Source organism: Schistocerca cancellata, chromosome 8 (genome assembly GCF_023864275.1).
Source record: "Schistocerca cancellata isolate TAMUIC-IGC-003103 chromosome 8, iqSchCanc2.1, whole genome shotgun sequence".
Lineage (NCBI taxonomy): Eukaryota > Metazoa > Arthropoda > Insecta > Orthoptera > Acrididae > Schistocerca > Schistocerca cancellata.
This window is the reverse complement of record NC_064633.1, coordinates 60,916,936-60,944,822: the sequence shown is the minus strand read 5'-3', so window position 1 is coordinate 60,944,822 and position 27,887 is coordinate 60,916,936. Positions and strand designations below refer to the sequence as shown.

Genomic DNA, 27,887 nt, shown 5'->3' with positions numbered 1-27,887 from the left:
TTTTCAACATTTATAGACACTTTATTTGTCATATGTACTGTATTTGTTTCTCAGTTCATTAAGTTATTGATCTTGAGTTCCTTGTGTCATTTTCCAGCTTTTGCGTCATCTTCTCATTTCATCGTACATCATGGGCGGCGAGGAAACAAAAAGAATTCGTGTTGTTCGTGTTTCGGGTAACACACGAGTCCCATTATCCTGAGGTGTATGTCGCTCAGCGGTGAGTCCACATCATGTATTGATCCTCGATACTGAAAGAAAGAAGTAGTATTAACTGAAGAAGAAATAAACGTCCTTGTGATAAATTTTTGACAGTCTTACAGAGACAAGTGATTGACAAGTGTAAGGGCACAAGTTCAGATGCTAAGAAACTGAAATACAACAGCAGACACCGAAAATGAGGGTCCATCGAAGGCGATCAAGATCACTAGTACCCCAGTGATATGCTGTGATGTACGTTTAGATCGAAACCCCGTCCAGTCCTTGACAATTTTTAAGCACATTCACATAATTCCACTATTTTTCTGTTTGTTTCCTATTACCTGTTTAAGAAAAGCTGACTACTTCTTTTTGTAAGACTCAAATGCGCAAAATGACCAGATTGTGGGTTACGCATGTTTCAGCCCTCATTACAAAATTTGTTTCTTTCTTCATCTTGCCACGGAAACACTTGGGCTCTAAGTACCGACTATGATAAGATGCGTCCTGGAATTACCTATACGTCGTGACACTGTGTGTCACCCGGTCCAGCAGCAACTGCAGGAAATTTTTTTGTCACCTACGAGTGCCAGGCAGTGTAAACAATGGCAGCACACGAGAGGTTTAAGTCAGGCGTCAGCAGAGAGACGCTGACGACATTAGTTTCTCCGAGTATGAGATGTTAAATTGGAGGGATGTAGATTTGGTAATTAATTCAAAGTATTCGTAACGTGTTCTCTGGATAGTGCACCACAGTTTCACACGACACAAACGAGCGAAAACTTTATGACCACCTGCTTGGTAGTTTCTTTGTCTGTCTTTATAACGAAATACACCACTGACTCTGCGTATCAGGGATCCGACGTTTCTTGGTAGTTTTGTGGAGATATGGGATGTCTACGCACAGGTCAAGTGATTAGCGTAAATAACGGGCCGGTGATTTGCGTATGCGGTGATGGTGCCCGATAGCGACCCAGATGGGTTTCATAGGATTTACGGATTTACACCAGGCGAATTTGGTTGCCGAGAAATCTGTGTGAGTTCACTATAACGCTCCTCAAACGACTGCAGAACGGTTCTGGCTCCGAGACACGGACAATTATACTGCTGAAAGATGACAGCGCCGTCAAGAAGGCATGAGGCATGAAGCAGTGCAGGTGGTCCGCAGCTGTCAGCTGGTCTTAGATTGCTACGACAGGTCCCATGCAAGCGCAGGAGAAAGTCTCCTATAGCACGATACTGCTGCCACCAGCCTGCGACCGTGGCGCGCTGGACGCCTGGAGCTGCCATTCACCTCGATGACGGCGTTTGTGGCGACGAGCATCGACCTAGTGTAGCAGAAGTGTGATTCACCCGAAAAGACTACACGCTTTCATTGATCGACGTTGGAACTCCGATGGTCCCGGGCCTACTGCAACCTCAACTGACGATTTCGTTGGGTCAACATGGGAACACGTAGGGGTGACGTGTTGCGGAGCTCCATGTTCAATGAAACTTCATGGCAGATTAAAATTGTGTGCCGGACCGAGACTCGAACTCGGGACCTTTGCCTTTCGCGGGCAAGTGCTCTACCAACTGAGCTACCCAAGCACGACCCACGCCCCGTCCTCACAGCTTTACTTCTGCCAGTATCTCGTCTCCTACCTTCCAAACTTTACAGAAGCTCTCCTGCGAACCATGGAGAACTAGCACTCCTGAAAGAGAGGATATTGCGGAGACATGGCTTAGTCACAGCCTGGGGGATGTTTCTAGAATGAGATTTTTACTCTGCAGCGGAGTGTGCGCTGATATACTGGTAGAAGTAAAGCTGTGAGGACGGGGCGTGAGTCGTGCTTGGGTAGCTCAGTTGGTAGAGCACTTGCCCGCGAAAGGCAAAGATCCCGAGTTCGAGTCTCGGTCCGGTATACAGTTTTAATCTGCCAGGAAGTTTCATATCAGCGCACACACCGCTGCAGAGTGAAAATCTCATTCTGGTTCCATGTTCAATATTGTACGATGAACGGTGCGCCCCGAAAAACTTGTGCGTGCACCAGTAATACGCTCTTTCGGCAGAGATGCCACCGTTCGACATCTATCCTACTTCACAGAGCACACAAGCCTCAGAACCCCACGTTCTGTGAAGAGTCGTCGACGTGCAGCTATTTGGCGCCTAGTGGTAGTTTCGCTGTCCTTCTACCTTTTCCCGTGGATGCTTACGACAGTAGCACGCGAACATTCGAACAGCTTCGCCATTTTCGAGATACTCGTTCACAGACTTTGTGTAATAATATTCTGTACTTAGTCAAAGTCGATATATCAGTGGTTTCCCCTTTTGAAGCCCATATGTTGGCTAGGGTGATCCGCCGTCCATGTCTGCTCCGCTTACACTCTTTTGTTGCCGCGTCACGTGACCGCAGCGTCGCGGTGGGCAGTGGTCATAATGTCTCGGCTGATCGGTGTATACCGGCCAGCAGGCAGTCACTTGATACTTGACTCGGCAGCTTGCTCGGTCAAGAAGCACTCGCGTGGCCCACGTAGAGTACCGCCTCCTGCGTACAGTGGTCACGCCTATGCTAGCGGCCCACGATACGAGAGCGAAATTAGATGCGAAATGGAAGCCTTACCAACTGTAGAAGCGAACTATATTCTTCATCTTTTTAGCAAGAATTTTAAATAAACATCTGATTTCTTCATTTTCATCTATTACTAACACAACCTAATGATTTTGTATTTTATCAGACTGTCTCATATCAAACATCTGTTAGAGTAAAACGTAGCATGCACGTTTTCTTTCTTCTCCGGATGTTTCGTGTTCATAAGAGGGAAAAATGTTCACACTAAAATTAACATCTTTCGTAGTGTGCACGGCTTTTTGCACTGCTATTTTCAGTGTATGGCTAGGGCGACGGCGAGTGCTGCTACGGACGTCCGCGGATGATCGAACAGGGTTATTCGTCTGTAGAAAAACCAAGAGTTTGGCGTGCACTGCTGTTGCAATTAACAGGGCCAGCTACACGAAGCGAACTGTGAAATACTTGTCGGTTTTTACCTCAATGTCCAGACTTTTCACTAACAGTATGATAGGACAAGGTTAGTAGATTGTGAAGTCGAGAAAACAGCCTGTAGCGCATCTGGGTATGTACGGGTACGCGCCCAAGCGTACAAAGCAAATTGTTTGCTACAAATGGCTTGATTTAATTCACAATGTATGATGACTCAGAATTGCCTTTAAACGTTTATTAATAACAGATCTATGTTAGTACGTAGAAATGAAAAAAAATACTTACGTCTGCCGAAAAAGGTGTCGATGCGTTGGTATCATTTTATCAACCTACTTCATACACTTAGGCCTGCTGCTTTGACTCCATGAATGTCACTTTGTTTCGATACTTCACGACATATCTCTGCCGAGTCCTCGAAAGACAGGCTGCTGCTAATTTCTTTCTTTCTTTTTTTGGTTATCTGCTTGTTTTGTCTTTTTCGTAAGAGTATGGTTTTCGTTCTCTCTGATTGGCATCGAGGAGTGTTGGGTATATTTCCAAAATGTCCGTTCCGTATACACTCGATAAGAAAGATAAATTTTCATAACTGATTTAATTTTAAAACGTTAGTTCCGTCGGGTCCTACACGAATAAGCTTATCCTTTACAGGTTGTCTAGAATACGCGACTGTGCACTGAATATGAAGGTAGCAATGTATAAAGCTTTTCAGGCTTATCTTTGGATGATAACATGTGAGATACATGTCGGAACCTGAAAAGGTTCGAATACTGTTTTATGAGAATAAATGAAAATTTAAAAAAGTAGCTTGGTATAGTTTACCGGATTAGTACTTAAACTGGTTTCAAAAATTAATAATATCATTAAAATTTAGAGTTGTAACTAGTTTAAAGATCCTGAAGAACCATGATTTAACTGTGCAACAACTTTCTTTCTCTACTTTTATTCCCTCCTCCTTAGAGTTCTGCGGGCTGTTCTAGAAATTTACTGTTTTTATTCAAGTACTACAGTAGTTTGGGAGTGGGGTGGGGAATAGTCAGCAGGGGACATCCAGTCCAGCATTAGCCTGATGATCTAGAGAAACCTCCAGAGCACCTTGGTCGGAACGGCGGGATTCGAATTATTTTTGTTTCCGGAAAAATAGTGAAGCATTGTAAAACTCAAATAATTATGACGATAGATATAACAGCAATGGTTGCAAATGATGGTAGAATACTGGACGCAGCATTTGCAGTGTCATAGTTTTCCTTGTTCTGGACTGCGGAATCTGATTCATTGGATTCATTGTGTGATGTTTCTGAAGTGCTTTCTTCACCGCCAGTGGTATCTGATTCGTTGAGCGATTCTTCTGGAGTGGCTTTATGGTCATCAGGAAAGATAGGGGAAGGGAGATCCGAAGCAGAATCTTCGCAGTCGACCCGGAGATCGGGCCGAACCACGTTAAACTGAGTTTTCACGGACGGGCAGTGGAGACGTCGATTACCAATCAGAGAGAGAACCTTGAGAGAGGGCATCCTTTCGACGATCCCAACGTCGATGCTCGCAAGGTTACAGTTGTCCAGGTACAGTTCTTCCACTGAAGAGCTGACCATTCGCGGAAACTGCTGGAGGTTGGTATTATCGACCAGGACTACAATTCTTAAAAATTTGTTGCAACTGACGCTCAGACTGTCCAGCAATTTCAACCTGAAACAAGAAACACAAGAAAAATTAGTTGATCCTTGCGGTGATACGTTTCAAAGCATTTGGAAGACGAATAAAACAAAGTCGACATAGTTGAAGCCTGCATAACGATGTAGCTACTAAGAATAACTGAACAGGTTCACATAGGAGGTGAAGATAGAGGATTAACAGTACCTTCTATGTTATTTATGACCTCTTTCTCTCTCCTTTGAGTAGGGGAACTCGGGGCAGAACTGGATAGTGGGGCATAATGGGAAATTGCTCTTTTCTAGACTGGACAGTGCTGCAACCGGTTGTATGGGCATGTAACTATTTCTCCGAATGGAAGGGAAGTGAGGGCAGCCATTCTGATTTAGTTCGAAGTGCGAGATCTAAGTGAATTGTTGTCCGTCACGTTACCGCTTGAGTTGTCCTAACGTTTGGTGAATTTCAACGCCAGGTAAACCGTTAACTGTTAATTATATACCCTATAATGACACATTCCCTTAAAGTGCATGGCATTTGTTATACTTTAGTTATTTAATACGTTTAAATACGTCAGTTATTACACTCCATAAAAGTTGTTAACTTCAAAAGTGCTCTTGGGGCGGAACGGGACGGGGCGGGGCAGAATGGGATAGTGTCCCGTTCTGCCCCGTCATATTTTGATGCAAGTAGAAAGCAAACCCAGCCTGGATGTTCATGGATGCCAGACTCTCCCAACCAGCTGTGTTCGCCGAACAACTCAGCTTTCCAGATATCGCCCGAGGCTGTCATTCCAATCCCACTAATCTGTCAAAATACACCGCGGACTACAAGACGAAAAGGGAAAACCGTCGTATTAACAAATTCTCCTTATAAGAAGGAACTGCAGAATGCTGTCGCACGTAAAGTAGGCCTACAGAAAGGAGGAGAGTGCACAAATATAAACAATGTCAGGACAGAGACGTCAGGTGCAATGCAACTTAAGGCAAAAATATCAAACTGTACACCAAAAAAAACCAAAACAGAGGACATCAGAGACCTTAAGAAAAATGAAGAAGATGATGGAGAAGAGAGAATCAGAGAGGGAGAGAGGATGCTGCGAGTCTCTACTGTGGGGACTTCTACTCCGTTTCTAATGAGGGCTGCGTCGCATGCCAGAGTGGGCACACAATTCATGTGCTGGCATAGACAGTGAAGATGAAGAGGAAATACTGATTTGTGACTATTGTCGAAAGGGCTAGTGGTTAGTGGTTTGATGGTTATTAAGCACTGTACATTTTTCAGAATGACATTAAAATATTTTCTTATTTTGAAGAATGACTTTTTAATTGTTTAAATTACACATTCCTTAGTCTGAATTGCCTGTTACACAACATTTTAACATAGTTTAATACGATATTCGTCATTCAAATTCAACGTTTATGCAATAACATAACAAAAAGTACCCGTACCCCATTCTGCCCCGCGGGTGGGGCGGAACGGGAAATATGCAAGACTTTCTTTGAAAAATTGTAAAAAATGCAAAATGTATTGTTTTAAGTGATTTTAAAATAAGGTACATTAGGTTACACTACAATGAGTTTGTTTATCACTTTAAGAAGTGTTTCCTTGTGTTCCCTTATTTTAAAGAAATTCTTAATCACCAAGTATCCCGTTCCGCCCCGAGCTCTCCTATTTGTTACACCAAGTGTCTTGCAGGCAGTATATCAAGTTTCGTTTACGTCTCTGCCTACGGTTTTTAACTGCAACTGTCCCTTCTGCGGTCTAATTAAACTACGTCTTAGAATATATCATACGGAACTATCCCGTTTTCTCAATGGTATTTTCCCACGGCTTTTTTCTACGCCTGTAATTTGATCATGTAATTCATCTCTTTGGCTTGCCAGTTTGCGCTTTGATTTTCATGCTAAATAAGTAACGATTTGTGCTGAATACGCCATCAACATCGGGGTATCTAGAGACTGAACACGGACGCGGCATGGAAAGGATGGAGCAGGAAATCGATCGGGACTATGTTTAAGAAACCATCTTAGCACATGCCTCATGTAATTGAGGGAAACTATAAGAAACTTAAAATACAGTGGGCGGGCACGTGTTTGAACCTCAACTCTCCAAAACAGAATTCCCATGTATTTGAAACGCGGACTTGTTCATTAAATGCCCATCCAGTCGAGTTCAAAATTAGCCCATGGCCTACCATAACAAGAAATGCAATACATCCTAGGCACGTTACACGTTACAAGTTACTATGCACTCTTGGGTGTTTAAGGAGGCCTTCCATGTGTTTCTTTACCATTTGCATACAGCAGTGCACCCGTGTCTACAGTAACGTATGAATTATTTCAAAGACCTCAGTAACGTTAGACAAATTTTGGCAAGGTGTACAATTCTCTGCTTCAGTTGTTCAACAGTATCAATGGGCCTGCTGTACACTCCCCTATCACCTACGACAGAGAAAACCAGTGGAGCGAGGCCATGTGACCTTGGATGGCAAGGTACAGGTGAGCAGTGCATCAGTGCATCAGTGCTGCTTTCGGAAACAGAGGATCCTTTATTCTAGGATACCATAGTCACTCATGAGACCCGTCTCCGTCCTCAACGCACGCCGTCCTGGAACAGATAATAAGCAGCGCTCCCGTGGGCCAAAAAGACATGGTAAGGCACGCCCCCTATCGCAAATATTGTTATGCAGAAGGTATGCCAACTCAAGTTGGGGACACTCGAACACCGGCCCTATAGTCCTCATCCCTCCTCTTTGAAGGATCGACAATTCCTCATGGAAAAGGACATGAAGCAGGCAGTTACGGACTTCTTCACGCAGCACGACACTGTGTTTTACCAAACGGGTGTCCTCAACCTGGTGCATCAGTGGGATGATTGCCAAAAGCTCACGGCGAGTTTGCCTGATAGCCATACCAGTTTTGAAGTGTACGGTCTTCGAGCGGAAACTCTTTGATCGACCGCTATACCGTAATTACTGAGGTAAGGCTCTTTGACGTTACAGAGTGTGAATGAAATACTACAAGAGAATGACACCAAGACATTTACTGTAAGCACTCGCACCACCTGTTGCTATTTGCCACAATCGTACCGATTTTCTTAAAATACCCATTCCCAAGTTCAACAGTTGTGTGTAAAAGAAAAAAAAACTGACTTTCAACGTTTAACCATTCCAGAGTGCATTACTTTTAACAAAATACACCGATAAATTAGTAACTCAGTATATTGACAAATACGCCTATAACTGAGTAAAACAATTCCGCAATGCAACAAAAATGTACCGTGCACTAACAATTTGTAATGCCAGTGTAAGGCTCCTAGAGTAGACTCGTAAAAAAAATCGCTTATAACACAAAGAAAAAAATACGCTTTAAAGCAATTTCTCCCCTCCGATCTTTCCAGAGGAAACACTTTTGTTTAAGAAAGTGATCGCTGGGTGAACGCCCAGAACACGGAGACCAACACACCGCCAGCCAGACGGTCGAGTGAGGGCCGTGTGGACTCGTTCGAGCTTAGTTTTTAGTATGTTTTTAATTAAAGTGCGTTTTTCTACTACTTCCTATCCTATGCACTATAGTCCAGTCAAATGTTGCCCAGAAAGGCGAAATAGCGGCAAGTTTCGTAGAGGTCTTTTTGACAAGCTTTCTATATGTTTTCGTAGGTGATGAATTTAAATTTTGAAAGTCCCACTAAAGTGCGGCCCAGAAATGGGTCAAAAATGTAAAGAAGATTTGGAGTTAAAAATTTTTTTTTTATTTTTCGCTTATAACTAGAAAACGCCGCAATTTTCGCCAAAGCTGACTATTTATGAAAATAAGGAGCGTTAAATTTCATACAAAAAAGGTCTGCGAGACGTTTTTCGTCAGACCAACTGTACGACGGGTGGTGCGTGTTGAACTTCGAGCGATTTCAAAGGTGAGGAAACAGGTCAACTCAGGACGTTCGTCGCAGCGTTTTGTTGCGCTTCCGTTGCCGAATTTCATCCTCCAGTACTGTCACGATGTTATTGGAATGGTTGGTAGTTGATGCCTGCGGTGGTGGAGGAGTGAGATGATTGTGAGATGGCATTGATCTCCCACTCCCGATGGAGGATGCCTATCTCGTCGAACTGTTTAACACAGTGAGCAGTCATTTTCAGATATCTGAGACAGCTGCATCCCTTTCTTTCAGTCAACATACAGTTCAAGATCTGTTGTAGTGTTTGTTAGTTGTCTTGAGCACCAGCACCAAGGAGAACGAGGGAGCGAGAAGATCCTCCGGACGAGGCTATAGAGAAATAATCTTTAACGAAACGATGGTACCCAGTGTCACTCTGGAAAAATTCCTCTCTGATTCGAAGAACACGTGTTAATGTACAAATTGGCCAAATCAGGCACAGCTTCCAAGCAAGCAGCGGAAGCTGCTAACAACCTGATTATCAACACCGCCATATATTCAGCCGCTCACACCCCCACCCCCACCCGCCTCCACCACATTCAATCGTCATAGTTTTGGGGGGAAACGAGGACCTTCTCATCATTCTAACAGGCCCCAATCAAAGTCTTGTAGTAATGGTGAAGCCAAGGAGAAGGAAAATCTCACGTCAGGTTCACTCTTCTCAGGGAATTCGTCACCCTGTTCGCGAGAATACCCTGTTCTCGCATGCAGTCAGAGGCGGTGACATGCAAACTGTGGTGTCACCGCCAGACACCACACTTGCTAGGTGGTAGCCTTTAAATCGGCCGCGGTCCGTTAGTATACGTCGGACCCGCGTGTCGCCACGATCAGTGATTGCAGACCGAGCGCCGCCACACGGCAGGTCTAGAGAGACTTCCTAGCACTCGCCCCAGTTGTACAACCGACTTTGCTAGCGATGGTTCACTGACAAAATACGCTCTCATTTGCCGAGACGATAGTTAGCATAGCCTTCAGCTACGTCATTTGCTACGACCTAACAAGGCGCCATGTTCAGTTACTATTGATATTGCGAATAATGTACAGTCAAGAGCGACGTTCACCATTTATAGATTAAAGTTAAGTATTCCACCAGCTACGTCCGTTTTTCTAAATTCTAATTTCTTTGTCCTGTTCCAGACCTCACGCCAGCCTGCGTGAGCTAAAACGCGTGCCTTTAGGCTTCCTCTAATAATCACGGTGTTGGCTCTCCTGCCAACCCAAAACACAAACATTTAAGGATTCTAATGTGCAAAGGGAGACCATAGTAGAGAGTGCCAAAGGATTCCTGATCAAGCTGCATGGTCATGTAACCGAAAAAGTCTCTGAACTACCTCAGATACAGAAGATGCATCAGACTGGCAACAGAACAACTACCAACATCGCTTCCCTGCAAGAAACTGAGGATACTGCTTGTCAGCATATTCTCCGAGTAGACCACAAGATACAGCACTGACTGGGCAAAAATGAGACTCCCGAGTACTGGGTTTTGACGATGCTAAAGGATCGCCTGGCGGCTGGTTGGAACCACTATGCTTCAGTCACCAGCACCCAATGTTACTCTGACCTACATCGCATGAAAATACAGAAGTGGGTGTCTTGCCTACTCCTGAAACTACTGAAAAATATACCTGCACTGCTCGAAGCTCTGCTGCAACTGCGATACAGTTTGCGAGAATGTCGGCCACATCTAATAGCAAGACAGAAAAACAAGGACTGCTACAGATAAAGATAAGCTATATTCCACGTTGTTGTTATTATAGTTTCCTGTTGTCAAATCTCATGACCTCATTACTGTAAGAAACACTGTACATTGTTTTCAACTCTTCTTATTTACCTACTATCTGGTATGAACAGAAACTAGTATTATCTTACTTACTGTCAGCTGTAACATACCCCTGTATATTCCCATTCTACAGACGATTCAAGTGAACACGAGGTTAGAGGAGCGCGAATCGAGAAGAGGGTGAGACTTCTTTGGAATGGCTTTAAAATTATTACATTAATAACGTACCTGTAATATTACAATAATTATTATTATTACCAAATAAGAAATCATAACTATTGTCATTTACATACGTCGTTTGAAAGCATTTTAATTGTGGATGTGATGAAAGCTTTCATTTTGTAGCTCGAACGAAAGTCATAGCATATAGAGGGATGATGTTGGGTTTTGGCGTTAAACTCAAATTTACGCCAACCGCAGCACCGTAAGTTACAGGCATACGCTTGGTCTGACGAAAACCGCCACTCAGACATGTTTTACAGAAAATCTGATCCTCTCCATGTGCTTACTTCAACATACTTCTTATTTCAAGACCAATATTTTGAACAAGTGGACGGTGTCGCCATGGGGAGCCCATTTTCTCCTGTGGTGGCCAATTATTTTATGGAGGACTTTGAAGATAAAGCAGTACAGTGAGCCACTCTCAAAGCCTCTTGTTTTCTGCGGTTTTTGACGATGTGTTTGTGGTGTGACCACACGGACTGGATGCTCTACCTACGCTTCTTCAATATTTAAATTCGCTCCATCCGAATATTAACTTCACTATGGAAGTGGAAAAATAAGGCACTTTACCTTTTCTTGATGTTTTGGTACGAAGGAAAGCAGATGGAACCTTGGGACACAGCGCATACCGCAAGCCAACGCATACAGATCTATATTTGCAGGCCACAAGCTGCCATCATCGAGCACAATGTGGTAGTGCATTACGTACGCGTGTGGTATCTGACTCTGAAAGCCTGCCGAGTGAGATGCAACATTTGAAGACAGTCTTCCGTCAAAACGGTTATTCTGAGAAACAGATACGTAATGCATTCAGGCCCAAGCGAGTTCAATCTATGGAGCAGAATGAAGATACGAAGAAACCCACTGTGGTGTCACCGCCAGACACCACACTTGCTAGGTGGTAGCTGTAAATCGGCCGCGGTCCATTACTACATGTCGGACCCGCGTGTCGCCACTGTCAGTAATTGCAGACCGAGCGCCACCACACGGCAGGTCTAGAGAGACGTACTAGGACTCGCCCCAGTTGTACGACGACTTTGCTAGCGACTACACTGACGAAGCCTTTCTCTCATTTGCCGAGAGACAGTTAGAATAGCCCTCAGCTAAGTCCATGGCTACGACCTAGCAAGGCGCCATTAACCATTTCTATAGAGAGTCTCACTTGTATCATCAAGAATGCTGTATACAAATGATGGATTAAAAAGTTAAGTATTCCAGCAGCTACATACTTTTCTTTATAGCATTCATTACGTATCCTGTTCCAGACTTCACGCCAGTCGGCGTGAGTTGACGCCTGCCCTTTCGGTTTCCTCGCCTTGTGTCTAGACTGTCTTGTCTAGACACAACACCCACCACCTTGGCCTTCTTGCCGAGCTTTGGTGCCATGTCGTCAAGAATCGGAAGAGTCCTCGAGAGATATGACATCAAATGTGTTTTCCGACCATCTGCAAAATTGAGGAACCTGTTAGGTTGGGTTAAGGATGATCTCGGTCTTAGGAAACGTGGTGTGTACAAGATTACTTGTCAGTGTGGGGCGGCATATATAGGTCAGACATGTCGCACAGTACAAGAATGCTGCGATGAACATCAGCGTCATACACACCTACGCCAACCGGAGAAGTCGGCAATTGCAGAACACTGTCTGAACACAGGACATCACATGATTTACGAAAAGACGGAAGTTTTATCCCCAGCACCCTCTTTCTGGGACTGCGTCATTAAGGAAGCAATACATATCCGTACAACTGATAACCTTATCAACAGGGATGCGGGATTTCAGGTGAGTACAGCCTGGAACCTTGCATTGGCTACTGTTAAATCGCGACGAGAAAGCAAAGAGCTTTCGATAACGGACTCGTCATAACTTTGGCAGGATGTTAGTAAACACAGCGTCAGCGCACGCGCAGAACGGCCGCTCTGCGTTTCCCGGCAGAGGGCGTTTGAGTCTGGCGCCATCTATCTGCAAATTTTTGCGCATGCGTGGTTCCCGCGCCTGCGCAATCTTCACGCGCGTGCTCTATACACAGCGGAGTCGACATGCGGATCTTTCCTTTGTTATGCCCATCCGGCTTGGATCTCCGCCCCCCCCCCCCCTACCTTTTACAAATCCCTCCAAATCCTTGAACGCCATGCTCTCCGCCTCGCCTATCGCATCCGTCTCCCCTCCCCCACGCGGATCCTCTACGATCTCATCACCTTCCCCCACCTTCTCCTCTTCCTTGAAAGGATACGGATCCTGTACACCTCCCGCAAACTCGATCCTCCTCACCCGCTCGTCTCCCCGCTCCTCTCCCACCCCCGCCCGCTGCCGCGCCTGTATTCCCACGTACCACCCGGTCTCCATCTCTCCACCCTCCTTACCCTCTCCCGAGGTGGCTTCCGCCAGCTCCCTCTCCCTGATGATGTCCTCCTCCCTTCCATTTACCCCTCCTATCAACTTTGATCCTCCCCCCACTCCCTGTTTCCTTTCCTTTAGGCACCCTCCCTCCCTTCTCTTTCCTTTTTCCCCCATTCCCCGTCCTCCACCCCTCTTCCCCCGGGCTTCCCCTCACCCCTTTCTCCCTCCCCCACTCTCCCCTGCCCATGGCATCTCTGCTCTCCCCTCTCCCTCTCCCACTCTCTTCCTCCTCCTTCTCTCTTCGCAGGTCCCCGGAATCGCACACATTCAGTGAACATTCGCGCGCTGGAGGTCATCGCCATCAGAGTCTCGTGTGTGTGCCTTCGTTTGTGTTTAGTGTTTGTTCGCCGAAACGCCGCCACTGTTCACGTGTACCATCGCCATCATCCCTGTTTTGTGCGCCGTGTCCACTAGTGTCAGTGCTGTTTTCTCGTCAGGCGTGAACGGCTCCGTGTTGTTGTTTTTTGGTGTCTACATTGTTTTGCCCACCATTTTTGATTGTTTTCTCTGTGTCCCCTGTATTTCTTACTTATTGTAACTCTCGAGGCTGAAGAGCGGCGTACTCAGCTGCTGACAGCCCGCCTTGTGTAAGGTGATAAAAATTCCAATAAAGAAAAAAAAAAAACATGCGGATCTTGTCTGTCGTACCTAGCGACCAGCGACGTTCAACCACCTGATGATGTCGGACAGTTGCTCCGAGGAAATATTGTGGGATTTGCACAACGTCATCCGGCGGCACACCCGTGAAGACTATTTACAATCACCACCTGATTGTACCACTAGAAGCTGGGCCGATTACCAGCAGCACGAAGGCTACGGTGCGAAGCGGCGCCCGAAACCGCTTTGAGACAGGTCACAAGGGAAGCAGGGGCGGCTGGACGGCAGAATGTTGGGCACCGAGTCCTATACAGTCAGGCAGCAGTTCTTGGATTGCGTTTTTAAACGAAAGTGCATTCCTCTCCTATGGTTGTGGGAGAGGAAGTTGTATTGAAGCACAGGTTTATAATAGTGGCATCACAATTACTCTGTAGCTTCGCGGGATTTTTTTAGTTGGGATACGGGCGTATTTCTTAAAATATCATACTGTGCTTCTATCAGTATATTTTGAAATAAAAAAGATCCTCAGAAATAATGATTAAAAGATTAAAATATCGCTTTCAGTCTTAGAACGGAGGTGTGGGAGTTCAGAGAAAATCGGTAAAAATTATAGAAAATAGCAACGGGAGGTTAAGATGCTTACAGTAAATGTCGTGGTGTCATTTTTTTATGGTTTCTCAGTCACATATGTTAATCGCAAACTATTTTACATCAGTAATTATGGTAGTATTTACAACTACCTAGTATGTTGCAAAGCTCTGCTTCCTCTCACAACGGAGAATGGAACAAAATGACGAGGCTCTAGTTATAAAAGGACGAGGAGGGCGTTTGAGGAAAATTACCGCCAATAGTAAACAAACCGGTGGAGGACAGGGGCACCCTGTTCCCTGTCGGGCCAGAGGAGGTGTGACCTCGTTACCTGTTCCAGAGCCGGCCCAGTGGTTCGCTGGCCTCGCCATAGGTTAGTGGGAGGGGGGATCTCAAGTTATCAGTGAGCTTGGCATCCTAGAACAATGGACTCTTTGTTCCAGAGCCCGCGCTGATGCAGGATCCATGGGGTTTATAACATCCCTGTTGAATGCAGAACCAGTTACGTCGGTCAATCCACCCGCACCGTTTCCGGCCGCTGTGCAGAACATCGACGGCGTATTAAAACTCGAGAAGTGAAGAAATCTGCAGTTGCCGAGCACAGCCCCACAAACAAACAGAAGATACGGTTCGACGAAACAAAAGCTTTGTCCCAGGCTCCTACATACAGGGATTCTGTAATTATGAAGGTGGCAGGAATGACAATGTGCAAAACAACTTCAACCGTGACAGCGGACGTAATCTTAGCGGTGCATGGAAGCGAGCTCGCGATGCAAAGAGGAGGCAGAGATATTCGTCGCAATGTTTAAGATACTACTGGGGCTGTGACGCCGCCAGCGCAGACGTTCACACCACGTGCGATAGTATTACGTAATTACCGACCAACCAGAAGCTGTCTATGGGCTACGTAAGGACACCACAGCAACATTTTGACAGTCAGTTGCTCCTGACGAAGGCGATGGAGATAATCTTCGAAAACTTGAGTTTTTACTCTGAACTGACGTGGCTATAAAAAAAAAGACGTTATTCTGCAACACCGTAATGCAAGACCTCACTGCGCAAGACGAACCCACGAGAAAATTACCTGGTAGCTATTACTTCACCCACCGTACTAGCCCGATATTGCGCTATCGGGTTTCCATTTATTCCGATCGCTACAACATTTGGTAAGAGGCAAAATAATGTGAAAATGTGTATGATGTCCAAAATGCCATCTCCAGGTACTTTGCTCAAAAACCAATTGATTTTTTTCGATCTGGCATTAAACTTTGCACATTAGATGCAAAAGAGTTTTGGTAATGAACGTGTTTACATCACTAATTAATTATTTGAATCACTAATTATTTGTTGGAATTGAATGTAAAGAAACGACATTACATTCGGTTTTCCCATTCACACACGAACATACACACATACACGCAAACTGACAGATATGTGCATGTATATAATGTGTACATTTACTTCATTAGATGTTGAATAATGTAAGTGATTCACAAAATGGTAAGACTTCCTTCACTGCTCGTGATTGGGAACGTACAACAGTCCCAAAATCATTGGTTCTGAATCATCATCTACACGTCTTGCATGAGGTGTATACGAGTAGCAGCTAGTTTCCGGGTGGCAAGATTTAACGAGAAAACGTCAAAAGCGCCACAAGAAATCTTACTTTACGTCATTTCTGACTGACAGTGGGCTTCAGGTGTATATTTCACCGATATAGTATACAGGGTGAGTCACGAGGTTTTCCCCAGGTTTCTGGAGGGTATTCCTTAGGTTATTTGGAACAAAAAATGTAAATCAAGTAATGGGATCAGATCCGTAATTAAGGAGCTGCAGTAACTGAAAAACTCAGGAAAATGACAGAAGAAGCTTTTATTGTAGGATTTCACTATAAAAATGCACATAATAATTAATTTAAACAATTTGTAGCAGTCTCTTGCATTCAGAGTGGATTAAAAGCAAATGTTCAAAATTTCCTCCCTGGATCTGAAGGAAAGACTCGCACGGGAGTGAGCCGCGAGAGCAGCATTTCGCCCGCATCTCGTGGTCGTGCGATAGCGTTCTCGCTTCCCACGCCCGGGTTCCCGGGTTCGATTCCCGGCGGGGTCAAGGATTTTCTCTGCCTCGTGATGGCTGGGTGTTGTGTGCTGTCCTTAGGTTAGTTAGGTTTAAGTAGTTCTAAGTTCTAGGGGACTGATGACCGTAGCAGTTAAGTCCCATAGTGCTCAGAGCCATTTGAACCCATAGCAGCATTTCGTAATTTCACATGCTCGTTCCTTATTGACGCTGCGGCATCGAAAATGGGTTGTATCAATTCTTCTCGTGTTTCCACCTTCACTTCGTAGACGAGGTCTGCCATCCACCCCCAGATCTGGGGATCTGGCAGGTCAGTTGACAGGGCCCCCGCGACCTATCCATCGGTGTGGGAATTGCTCATTAAGATAGGCTGTTACTACATGGTGGAAGTGTGCAAGTGTCCCGTCATGTTGAACGTACATGTCGCATCTTGTTTCCAGAAGAACATCTTCAAGAAGCTGCGATAAGTCTTCTTGTAAAAAGTTACCGTGCATCTGACCTTTGCCGGGAGAATAAACGGTCCGAGTAATTGGTCACAAACAACACCACACGAGACACTGACACTGTATCTGCGTTGAAACTGAGATACTACCGAGGCATGGGGATTCTCGTCTGCCCACACATGCATGTTATGCATGTTGTCGATGCTATCTCTTGTAAATGTTGCTTCATCACTGAACATTAGGAAGCGACAGAGCTGCCGATTTCCATTTAACCAGTTACGAAAGTGCAAACGTTTGGCACAATCACGTGGCTCTAAATGGTGAACTTTCTGCACATGAAAAGGATACAGTCAATTATCATGAAGAATACTACATAGCTCAGATTGTGAAACGTTCAGTCGTGCAGCTAGGCGTCTTGTACTTGGACGAGGACTACGCTCTACCGAATTAAGAATGTTTTCCTCTTCTTGAACGTCACGATGTCTTTCAGAGTGAATACGAATACTGGGAAGAGTACCAACTTCTGGCAATGTTCGATATGTTCCACTAAATGTTTTGGTACTCGGAATCCTACGATTGGTATACCGATGGCGATATTCGGCTACAGCAGCTTCCGCATTACCATCACAGAAGCCCAAAATGTACGCAATCTCACCATACTCCTGTGATGAAAACTTGTACGGGATCGCAAAGTTTACTGTACACAGGAGACAATAACAGTAAACAATGACTGCAGTATCAACAACGTGGTTGTTATGGAAACGTACCACTCGCTGCACTTGTCTACCTGACTGATCGTGTGTCCTGCGAACACAAGCGTACCGATCCATACACCTTGGCAAGTTTCGGAACCCTGTTGTAGCTCCTTAATTATGGATCTGATCACAGTACTGTATCTACATTTTTTGTCCCAAATAACCTAAGCACAACTTCCAGCAATAGGGGGAAAACCTCGTGATTCACCCTCTATAATGCATGCTGCCAGGTGTATTCAGTTTTACAGACAACTTGAAAATTGTAAAAAATCGCATTTTTCAGGAATGTCATTACTGCACAAAATAGCACCTCTTGGAATATAAATTAATATAATATTTGGTAACTCTTTAGATTTTCAAATCAAATTTCTGTTGATTTCAATACACAAGTAGAGAGGAGAGGTAACTTCTTTAGTTTCGTACTTACTGGACTAATTTAGTTTAATATCCGACTTGGGGAAGAAAACAATTTCATAAAGATGGCGAAGATCGTCTGTAGTTTTCGAGTCTGACTTCTTGCATCAGTTTGGTGGTTGTACATATCAGTATGTGGCAACTGGGAGTTTCTTTCCACTATAAGCTAAGTTACCTCCCTTGGTATTTGCATCCCTGTAATATAGGTTCTCAACTTAACTTCTCAGGTGTCATGACTACGTGTGAAATCCCATCGACTCTAAATGGACGACAGTGTTAAACGGTGAATAAATTTACAAACGGAAGAGGAAGCTCACTTCGGGATGCGTAGAACACAAAAGTCTTTCGTACTGTCCTGGGTTGAGTATCGAAATGTTAGTCCGTTTTGAGTAGTTTTGTCTTTGCCTTCTTGAAAATTAACTCCAGAGACAATGCAGATACAATAAATAACGAACTCACTCACTAATTCAGCAAAAGTAAGCAGCAAAAATATTACGCAAACAGGGTAAGATTGAATTAATTGTCTCCTCCCCACACATTTACTGCTTAATGATATTTTTCGTTATCACTAAGAATCTGTTAGACGTGAATTGCCACTTAACCTCACCATGTATTTTCCGTATGTTCTTTGTTTCTATAAAAATAAAAATCTATTCCATAACGCACTGTTTCTTGAATTTGTCTTTTTATTGACATTCAAGGATAGAGGACTTCTGTTACCTGCATGAGAAGTTACAAAGTATGTTGTGTGGATACCTAAATTCTCAAGAGCATGTAGGAAATTATTCTGCTATGATAAATGTTAAAGTCTTCATATCGACATAAATATCAGGCTATTCTATATCTATGGAAGTAGCAGATTCTTCAAAGTAATATGTTTCTTGCCAACTTTTCTATGTTTGTTTTAGTGTAAGTAAGCCCGAACGTTTATTGCTTTTACTAAAAGTTAATTATTAATGCAGTTTATAGCAAATACAACATGCAACAGTTTTTGAGTGTTAGACTGGCATGCATTCGCGAGTAAATTGCACTGAGAGGAAAGTCTGGACAGTACAAGGGCTTTTACCTCGTTTATGCACTACACTATAGCATAACTTAAAAAGTGACATATTGTATCCTAAAAATTATTGTACGGATTAGTTACATCTAAAATTTAGAAGAATATTAAGGCATTTCATACGATCTTTGTAATCCATTTGAGTGTAATACTTAATCATCTAGAAGAAGCTGGACAATTTAAAATCTTTCAATTTCTTCTTAAACTCGATTCATTTACTGAAATGTATCATTTTTCACCATAAGTGAACAGTGATTTTGTTTTACAATTTGAGTAACGAATCAAAGTGTGATGAAGAAGCTGATCGTGTTTGTATTTCAAGCGAAGTATTGCACATTTTGTCGTCAGTTATCGAATCCAATCCATGTGTTTGATTTCCATCCCAATTGTTGTCAATGCTATAAGTTTTTTTGTAAATACTGTTTAAAGTCTTTGCGCTGCAACCGCTTTATAAATATATTTCGAGTAAAAAGATAGAAGATAGTAAGTGAGGGATAAATGCTGTGGAAAAGTATCAAAGTTCAGCGAACTTAAGAGAAGTTTTCTTAAAAAACTGTACTGGTCGAATTTTCAGAATATTTCTACTCCAAGTCAGAAGTGATCGGAAATAAGCAGAATAAATTAGTTCCCTCATTTTTAAATCAGCCGTTACTCTGCAAGGACCTAAGTGCGTCAACGCACTAGCAACGATTTTGGTGACATCGGTTCTGTCGGCTACAGATACTGCAGTAGTGAATATCTGTAAAACCTTGGTTGCACGTATTACAGTATCGTTGTGCACAATTATTTGTGTCAGTGATGTCGGGTATTTAATGTAATTACTTTCTCAGGCAACGGCCTTGCCGCAGTGGATACACCGGTTCCCGTCAGATCACCGAAGTTAAGCGCTGTCGCGAGTGGTCGGCACTTGGATGGGTGACCATCCGGGTCGCCATGTGCTGTTGCCATTTTTCGGGGTGCACTTAGCCTCGTGATGCCAACTGAGGAGCTACTCGACCGAATAGTGGCGGCTCCGGTCAAAGAAAATCATCATAACGACCGGGAGAGCGGTGTGCTGACCACACGCCCCTCCTATCCGCATCCTCATCTGTGAGGATGACACGGCGGTCGGATGGTCCCGATGGGCCACTTGTGGCCTGAAGACGGAGTGCTTTTTTTTTACTTTCTCACCTCATTACATCTACATCTACATCTACATCCACCTGACGGTGTGTAGCGGAGGCTACCTTGAGTAGCTCTATCGGTTCTCCCTTCTATTCCAGTTTCGTATTGTTCGTGGAAAGAAGGATTGTCGGTATGCTTCTGTGTGGGCTCTAATCTCTCCGATTTTATCATCATAGTCTCTTCGTGAGATATACGTAGGAGGGAGCAATATACTGCTTGACTCTTCGGTGAAGGTATGTTCTCGAAACTTCAACAAAAGCCCGTACCGAGCTACTGAGCGTCTCTTCTGCAGAGTCTTCCACTGGAGTTTATCTATCATCTCCGTAAAGCTTTCGAGATTACTAAATGATCCTGTAGCGAAGCGCGCTGCTCACCGTTGGATCTTCTCTATCTCTTCTATCAACCCTATCTGGTACAGATCCCACACTGCTGAGCAGTATTCAAGCAGTGGGCGAACAAGCGTACTGTAACCTACTTCCTTTGCTTTCGGATTGCATTTCCTTAGGATTCTTCCAATGAATCTCAGTCTGGCATCTGCTTTATCGACGATCAACATTATATGATCATTCCATTTTAAATCACTCCTAATGCGTACTCCCAGATAATTTATGGAATTAACTTCTTCCAGTTGCTGACCTGCTATTTTGTAGCTAAATGATAAGGGATCTATCTTTCTATGTATTCGCAGCACGTTACACTTGTCTACATTGAGATTCAATTGGCATTGCACCATGCGTCAATTCGCTGCAGATCCTCCTTCATTTCAGTACAATTTTCCATTGTTACAACCTCTCGATATACCACAGCATCATCTGCAAAAAGCCTCAGTGAACTTCCGACGTTTTGCAGAAGGTCATTTATGTATATTGTGAATAGCAACGGTTCTGCGACGCTCCCCTGCGGCACACCTGAAATCACTCTTACTTCAGAAGACTTCTCTCCATTGAGAATGACATGCTGCGTTCTGTTATCTAGGAACGCTGCGTTCTGTTATGTAGGAGCTCTTCAATCCAATCACACAATTGGTCTGATAGTCCACATGCTCTTACTTTGTTCATTAAACGACTGGGGGGAACTGTATCGAACGCCTTGCGGAAGTCAAGAAACACTGCATCTACCTGGGAGCCCGTGTCTATGGCCCTCTGAGTCTCGTGGACGTGTTCAACAGCATTACGTTTAGCTACTGAACAAAACTGTCACGACCTGAACTCTTCGTTACTTTCTGGTTAAGTAAGGTTAGAAAGAAAATTTTTAAAACTATTTCAACAAATATGGCAGGTTGGAAACCGAAGGCTTTTACCACGTTTGAGGAGTACGGGGAGTGGATTCACGGAAGTCAAGCAAACTGTGCAGTGACGGAAGTGCTCACGGGCGGAAGTACTCACTGGTTGCGTGACAAGTCGAGTAGGGTGAGCACCGGCAGGGCGCAGAAGGCGTGCGCGCCGACGCTGGTCAGCGCGCCCCCGGTCACCTTCAGGGTCGTCACCTTGGGCAGGGTGCGGCCCCGGAAGCTGGAGCTGTCCAGAGCCGAGACTGCCGTGTTGGTGAGGAGCAGCAGCTGGAGCTCGCTGGGCAGCAACCATGGCACCTCAGTCACCGCCGTCCCGGAGCACTGCTGCCCCACGTCCTGGTAGTCCGCCGAAGGGTACGACTCGCACGCCATCTCCGCTGCCGTGCAAGCCGGCACGCACAGAGACAGTACGGCTAGCTTTCCGATCATCTTTGTTTTGTTCTGTGAACAAATAGTGTCAGAGAAATACAGTGATTTTCATGGGATGCATGGTCTACAAATTCCCCAATAACAGTGGAATATACCGGGTGATCAAAAACTCATTATAAATTTGAAAACTGACTAAATCACGGAACAATGTAGATAGAGAGGTACAAATTGACACACATGCTTGGGATGACACGGGGTTTTATTAGAACAAAAAAAAAAATACAAACGTTCAAAAAAGTCCGACAGATGGCCCTTCATCTGATCAGAATAGCAATAATTAGCATAACAAAGAAAGACAAAGCAAACATTATCTTCTTTACAGGAAATGCTCAATATCTCCACCATCATTCCTCAACAATAGCTGTAGTTGAGGAATAATGTTGTGAACAGCACTGTAAAGCATGTCCGGAGTTATGGTGAGACATTGGCGTCGGATGTTGTCTTTCTGCATCCCTAGAGACGTCGGTCGATCACGATACACTTGCGACTTCAGGTAACCCCAAAGCCAATAACTGCACAGACTGAGGTCTGGGGACCTGGGAGGCCAAGCATGACGAATGTGGATCTTTCACGTGTCTAGCAATATGAGGTGGTTTTTTTTTTGTTCTAAAAAAACCCCATGTCATTCCAAGCATGTGTGTCAATTTACACCTCTCTATCTACATTATTCCGTGGTTTATTAAGTTTTCAAATTTATACTGACTTTTTGATCACCCAGTACATAATATAATTAATTTTTTTTTAAATTCTGATTTATATCTGTATAATGGTCTAAAGTATTACATCTACAAAATATTACATATACCTCTGCGTACTCTGGCCATAACTAAATGGTTATGAACTGCGTATTAAAACTGAAGAAACTGTAAAACTGCAGGTAATTAAGGAGACGGTATCTGGCTAAGCTGAAAGTAACAGAGGAGATTGAGGTTTCAAAGAGAGCGTTAGGCAACTATTGGCTGAAACGGTGGTCATGAGCACAGTAGAAAACGAGAGATGAGACACTGAAGGCAGCTGGGAATCAAATTGGCAAAACCCACAAATCACAGCACAAACCCGTGGATAACGCACGAAATATTGAAAATAACTGACGAAAGGAAAAAATGTGAAGATGCGGAAACTAAAGCAGGGAACAGCAACTACAGAAGTTTAGAAATGAGACTGACAGGAAATGCAAAATGGCAATGCAGCAATGGATAAACGAGAAAAGCAAGGATTGTGAAATATGCATAACTGGATCATAGACAAATGTCGCCTATAGGAAAATTAAAGACGCCCTTTCTACAAAAGAGATTCAGCTGTATGAATATCACGAGCTCTGACAGTTAACCGCTACTAAGCAATGAAGGTAAGCTTGAATAAGGAACTAATATGTAGAAGGGAAAGAAAGGCAACATTACAGGCAAAGATGAGGAAGGAGATGAAGGTGAGTTACGAGAATGATACTACAAGAAGAATCTGTATTGCAGTGAACGATATCAGTCGAAAAACACCCCAGGAGTAGACGACATCACCTAGACATTACCAAAATCCTCGGGAGATCCACCCATCACACAGATCCTCCAGCTGAAGTTGTATGAGGCAGCAGAAACACACTCATAGTTTAAAAAATGTAATAAATCCGATTACAAAGAAGGAAATTGCTGACAGATGTGAGCTATAATTGAACTATCACTTTAGTTAGTAATGCTAGCAGAATTCTAACATGAATTACACAGCCTGACAAAAAAAAAAAAAAAAAAAAAAAAAAAACAGAAGCACCGCGAGGAAAGTATACGATGCCACTGTAACTTTGCATAAGCACATATCACTGGCGGGGACGTAAGTGATCGGAGTTGCAATTCCTGCGACAGGTAGAACGCCCGCCAGAGTGCATTAATCTTGGTCCTGTTTAGTGTTTGTTCCGGGGACTGGTAGCGTAGGTAGGGGGCGGGGGTGGTGAACAGCGTCAGATGTCGCGAGTTCGCTGTCAAGGACACGGAGATTCCGCGTACTCGTGTGAGACAGCCTTATCAGCACCTGACAGAGTTTCAAAGAAGCATCATTTTGGGTCCTGGCTAGTCGAATCATGCAATATCCAGATTTATGGGGCTTTCGGATGTGACAATGGCCCGATGTTGGACAGTATGGAAATGTGACGACAGGTATACTCGTCCTCAAGGTTCCGGCAGACCAAGTCTGGCCACCACAATGAAGGTTCACCGTATTGTCCACCCACCCACATTTGCGCTTGTCATCTGCGAACCAGTAATGGACTCCCTCCAACGCACAATAACCTCCCCATGTGTAGGCTGTAGTTAACACCACGACACAGGCGGCTGTGTTTGGCGTGGTGCCGCGACAGGGAAGCATGAATTGCTGATGAATTCAGCGTTGAATCGTGTTTCTTCACTACCCCGAATGACCATCGTTGGCGGGTGTGGCGGCGACCTGAGCAGGATCCCATTCTTCCACTGCTTTTGGGACGCTCAGTTGCGCAAGTTCCGGCGTGAGACACCGCGTATGACTTCAGGCTACAGTTGGTAGTGACTCATGTGTCTCCTCTGTAGTGATAGTACGGCGGTGACGTTTTTCAAGAGCACAGTGCTCGACCACAGGCGGCACATGTCTTTATCAACTGTCTGCGGGGTGTTAATTCTGTGGTCAGAGAGATCGACAGATCTGTCCACAATAGAACATGTGTGGGTCCATCTCGGACGACAAACCGACGAGGTGGCGCAGTGGTTAGCACACTGCGCCCGCGTTTCGGAGGACGTCGCTTCGAATCTGCGTAGGACCGTCCATATTGACATTTTCCGTGATTTCCCAATAGCGCTTCCGCCAAATGCCGGGATGTTTCCTTTGGAAGGGCACAGTCGACTTCTACATCCTTGAATCATTCCGAGCTTGTGTTTCGTGTCTAAATGTTTCGGTGCTGATACACTCAACAAAGCCAGACTCCTCCGGCTGATCCCAACGACGGCTGCTGCCGTGGTAGCCAGGGAACAATGCAGGGCTCTTCAACGGCACAAGCGCCACCCTTCAATGGATAATTTCAACTGCGTTCGAGAGGCTCCCGGTTGAAGTGCAGTTTTTAATAAAGAAAAGAAACCAGGAGTATTGGAATCAAAACATCCGAAATATCCTGTCCCACGTCCCATCGTCCGATACATTGACTAAACTCCGCTGCATTTGCGGTCTTCCACCACCGACGGCGGTTCCTGGCATCCTTGTTGTTGGTAACCTCTGCACTGATTCCATGGTACTCGCAGACTGTTTCGCAGCTCACTTTCTTCGGACGCTAGCTCTTTCCTAAGACAGTGGTCCAGGATATCAAAGACCTGTTTCAACAGTTGTCGCCAATCTTGCCTCCAGAGAGTATACAACTGCTTTATGATTCTCTTCCCAACCGGATCAGTGCATGCCCCAGGCCAGACGGGGTGGAAAGTCGTGCTGATATGTGGGCCCATACTGCGGTTATTTGTAAATTTAACCTGATATTGTGATCATTTAAAAAACATTGAAAAACATTGCATCCGTTCTCAACTCGTTTCGTTCCCTCCTCTGGATATTTCACTTATCGTCGTAAATATATTTACAGAATACTGGAAAAGTAGTAGAAGTCGAGTTTAGGGAAGATAACTTTGAATCCCGGAGAAATATACGAACACCCAAGACAGTACTGGCCCTACGGCGTATCTTAAAAGAAAGGTTAAACCTGTGTTTAAAGCATTTATCCATTTAGAGAAAACTTTTGTCATTGTTGACTGGAATGCACACAACAAACAGTTCAGCTAACACAGAATATTACTTAATGGGCTTTAATGGGCAAAAAATGTTTTCATCCATTGATGCAATGATGAACTAAGTTAGGGAAAGATGTCCTAGAAGAGGAAATATTAACTGGAAACGGAAAACGCTTGTAAGCAATCATACCATTACTTCCAATCAATTCAGCTAACTTACCATTCAGCTTTCAATGGCAACAATTTCCTCCAAGATTAGCGTGCAGTATAAATGAGCCCAAGGACAAACATTCCAGAGTATCGGACAGGATTTAAAAGAATCGTGCTTCTTGCACTGGTAACTATATGTACCGCCTTAGCGTGTTTCGAAACACAAAATTTGTTCGTCGTTGCATCCGAAAGAGGAACACCAAATGTATAACAATATACTTACAGTAATTTAAATGCTATACGACTGAGAGAATGCTAATTTTTTTCCCATTCAGAAAGCAAATGAAAATAAGCAAAGTGCATATTTCCCACCTAATACACAACGAATGAAAATAAAAAGATCGAAAAGGGACTATACAAATTACGTGATGAGTTAGACAATAGTATTTTGAGGTCACGCGTCCGCCATTTTGTGATGAGACTATCTGATGATGAGCGCCGTAAAATTTCTGCGTAAAAATGATAACACGTACCACAGTGAGTCATTCGTTTGATCGACGTCAGTAAAACGAATATCCGGAGTATCTTAAATATAACATCTTGCTCATAGCGACAATATCATTGCAATAATAAACTAGCCCAAGAGGCTAACTCAGGTCAATATGTGTGTGAGCTCACCCCACCTCATCAACAGACGTTGTCCGCCGTCGGGAAACAAACTGCGCCACAGCCCATATGTAACACTTTTTTATAAATTTCTATCATTCTTTCTGAAATTAACTTTCTTTTTAGACAGAGGGAGAGAGGCCAAGGCAAATTTTGAAAACGTTCTGAAAGAAAGGGAAATATGAGAATAGGAGAAGAGTTCGACGTCATTCCATGGAGGAGTGCCTCAGAAAAGTATTTTCAGCATTCAAGGTACCGTGCGATTGCAGCAATTCACTTAGAAGGACAAAAATAGATACAGCTTTTGTCATTTGACAGTAGCTTGGCTAATTAATTTAGTATCTGAGACATTTCGCACTGGCTGGAAGATTGTTCATCCGAATGGACGTTGTTCCAGCTGACAGATGCCAGGTAATTTTTGCTTTTTTGTTTTTCATTTACATGCAAAAGAATGAAAGAGAACCATCGAAACTGATGACAAGAGTATCATGAGGAACTTCTTGCGACGAACCTATTACGGTAAGTAATTTGTTCCTGCAAAACTTTTAAAATCGAAAACTGACATGATCCTGAAGCATCGACGTAATGAGATACTAAAAGGCAAAAAAATTACTTACGCAAATTCTCCACAACTTCCGATACTTAGCAGCAGCGGTCTTTGAAGGACTCAGCATCACGTATCGCGAAGTATCGAAGCAGAGGATAAGAACCCCACCTTGGGTACGGTTTTATAGGTCGTTCCTCCTCAGATAGTACTATCAGTCGTACGACAACGAACTGAGTCGAAGATCACCGAAATCCGCTCGTTCGTAGAAGATAAAAGAGAAAACAAAATGGCAGAAACTTTTTGAAGTATCTCGCCTGTTGATAACGTGTTACCATCAGACGACGCATCGGAATAAGAGTGATAGCGAGATCGGCCATCCCGGTTCTCTTTTGAAGGGCCTCCATTCTGTCCTTAGCGAAGCCTTTCGATCGCCAATGTGGCTTTCTGCGCCTAGGTTATTATCTAGCTCTCCAGGCCTTCACAAACCTACTCCCTGCGTTAAGTTGGACGATGTCTTTGTTATTGTAACGGTGTGGCATCCTAAACGGGGGCAAAACAGACAATCTTCGTGCCAAGTTGTGTCTCAAAATGAAATTAACAACTTTTTGAATGAATGTAAACTTCTTACTGACGCTGACCCTCTTGGAAATTAAAAGGATTGGTTTATTATGCGAAACTATAAGATTAAATTCTGTTAAAGCTTAAAAATCTGTTCGAGGCCAAGAGCTCATGAAATAAATACTTTTCAATAAAGCCCAATTACGGAAGTCCCCTCCCCCAAATAAACCAAAAAAGCCCAATTACGAAGACTTAGTCCTCTCGA

The 27,887-nt window shown here is 44.0% G+C and overlaps 1 protein-coding gene and 1 pseudogene across 1 annotated transcript; one reads left to right on the top strand and one right to left on the bottom strand.

Moving 5' to 3' along the window:
• Positions 1–27,207, bottom strand: LOC126094629 (uncharacterized). Its single transcript, XM_049909112.1, has 4 exons — positions 27,135–27,207; positions 21,642–21,988; positions 3,465–4,862; positions 1–251 (listed from the first exon to the last, which is right to left on the bottom strand). Exons 1-3 carry the CDS (start codon positions 27,189–27,191, stop codon positions 4,337–4,339), a joined length of 930 nt encoding a protein of 309 aa, XP_049765069.1. The 5' UTR covers positions 27,192–27,207; the 3' UTR covers positions 1–251; positions 3,465–4,336.
• LOC126095943 (5S ribosomal RNA) lies at positions 19,922–20,039 on the top strand (annotated as a pseudogene).
• Positions 27,208–27,887: the final 680 nt, after the last annotated feature.

What these genes read in the sequence shown, in the direction of transcription:
- LOC126094629 (XM_049909112.1), bottom strand. Translation starts at nt 27,191, where the DNA reads ATGCTGAGTCCTTCAAAGACCGCTGCTGCTAAGTATCGGAAGTTGTGG. An exon ending in GGAAGTTGTGGAGAATTTGC is followed by an intron (nt 21,989 to 27,134) that starts GTAAGTAATTTT and finishes ATTTGTTCACAG; the next exon opens with AACAAAACAAAGATGATCGG. An exon ending in CTCGACTTGTCACGCAACCA is followed by an intron (nt 4,863 to 21,641) that starts GTGAGTACTTCC and finishes TTCTTGTTTCAG; the next exon opens with GTTGAAATTGCTGGACAGTC.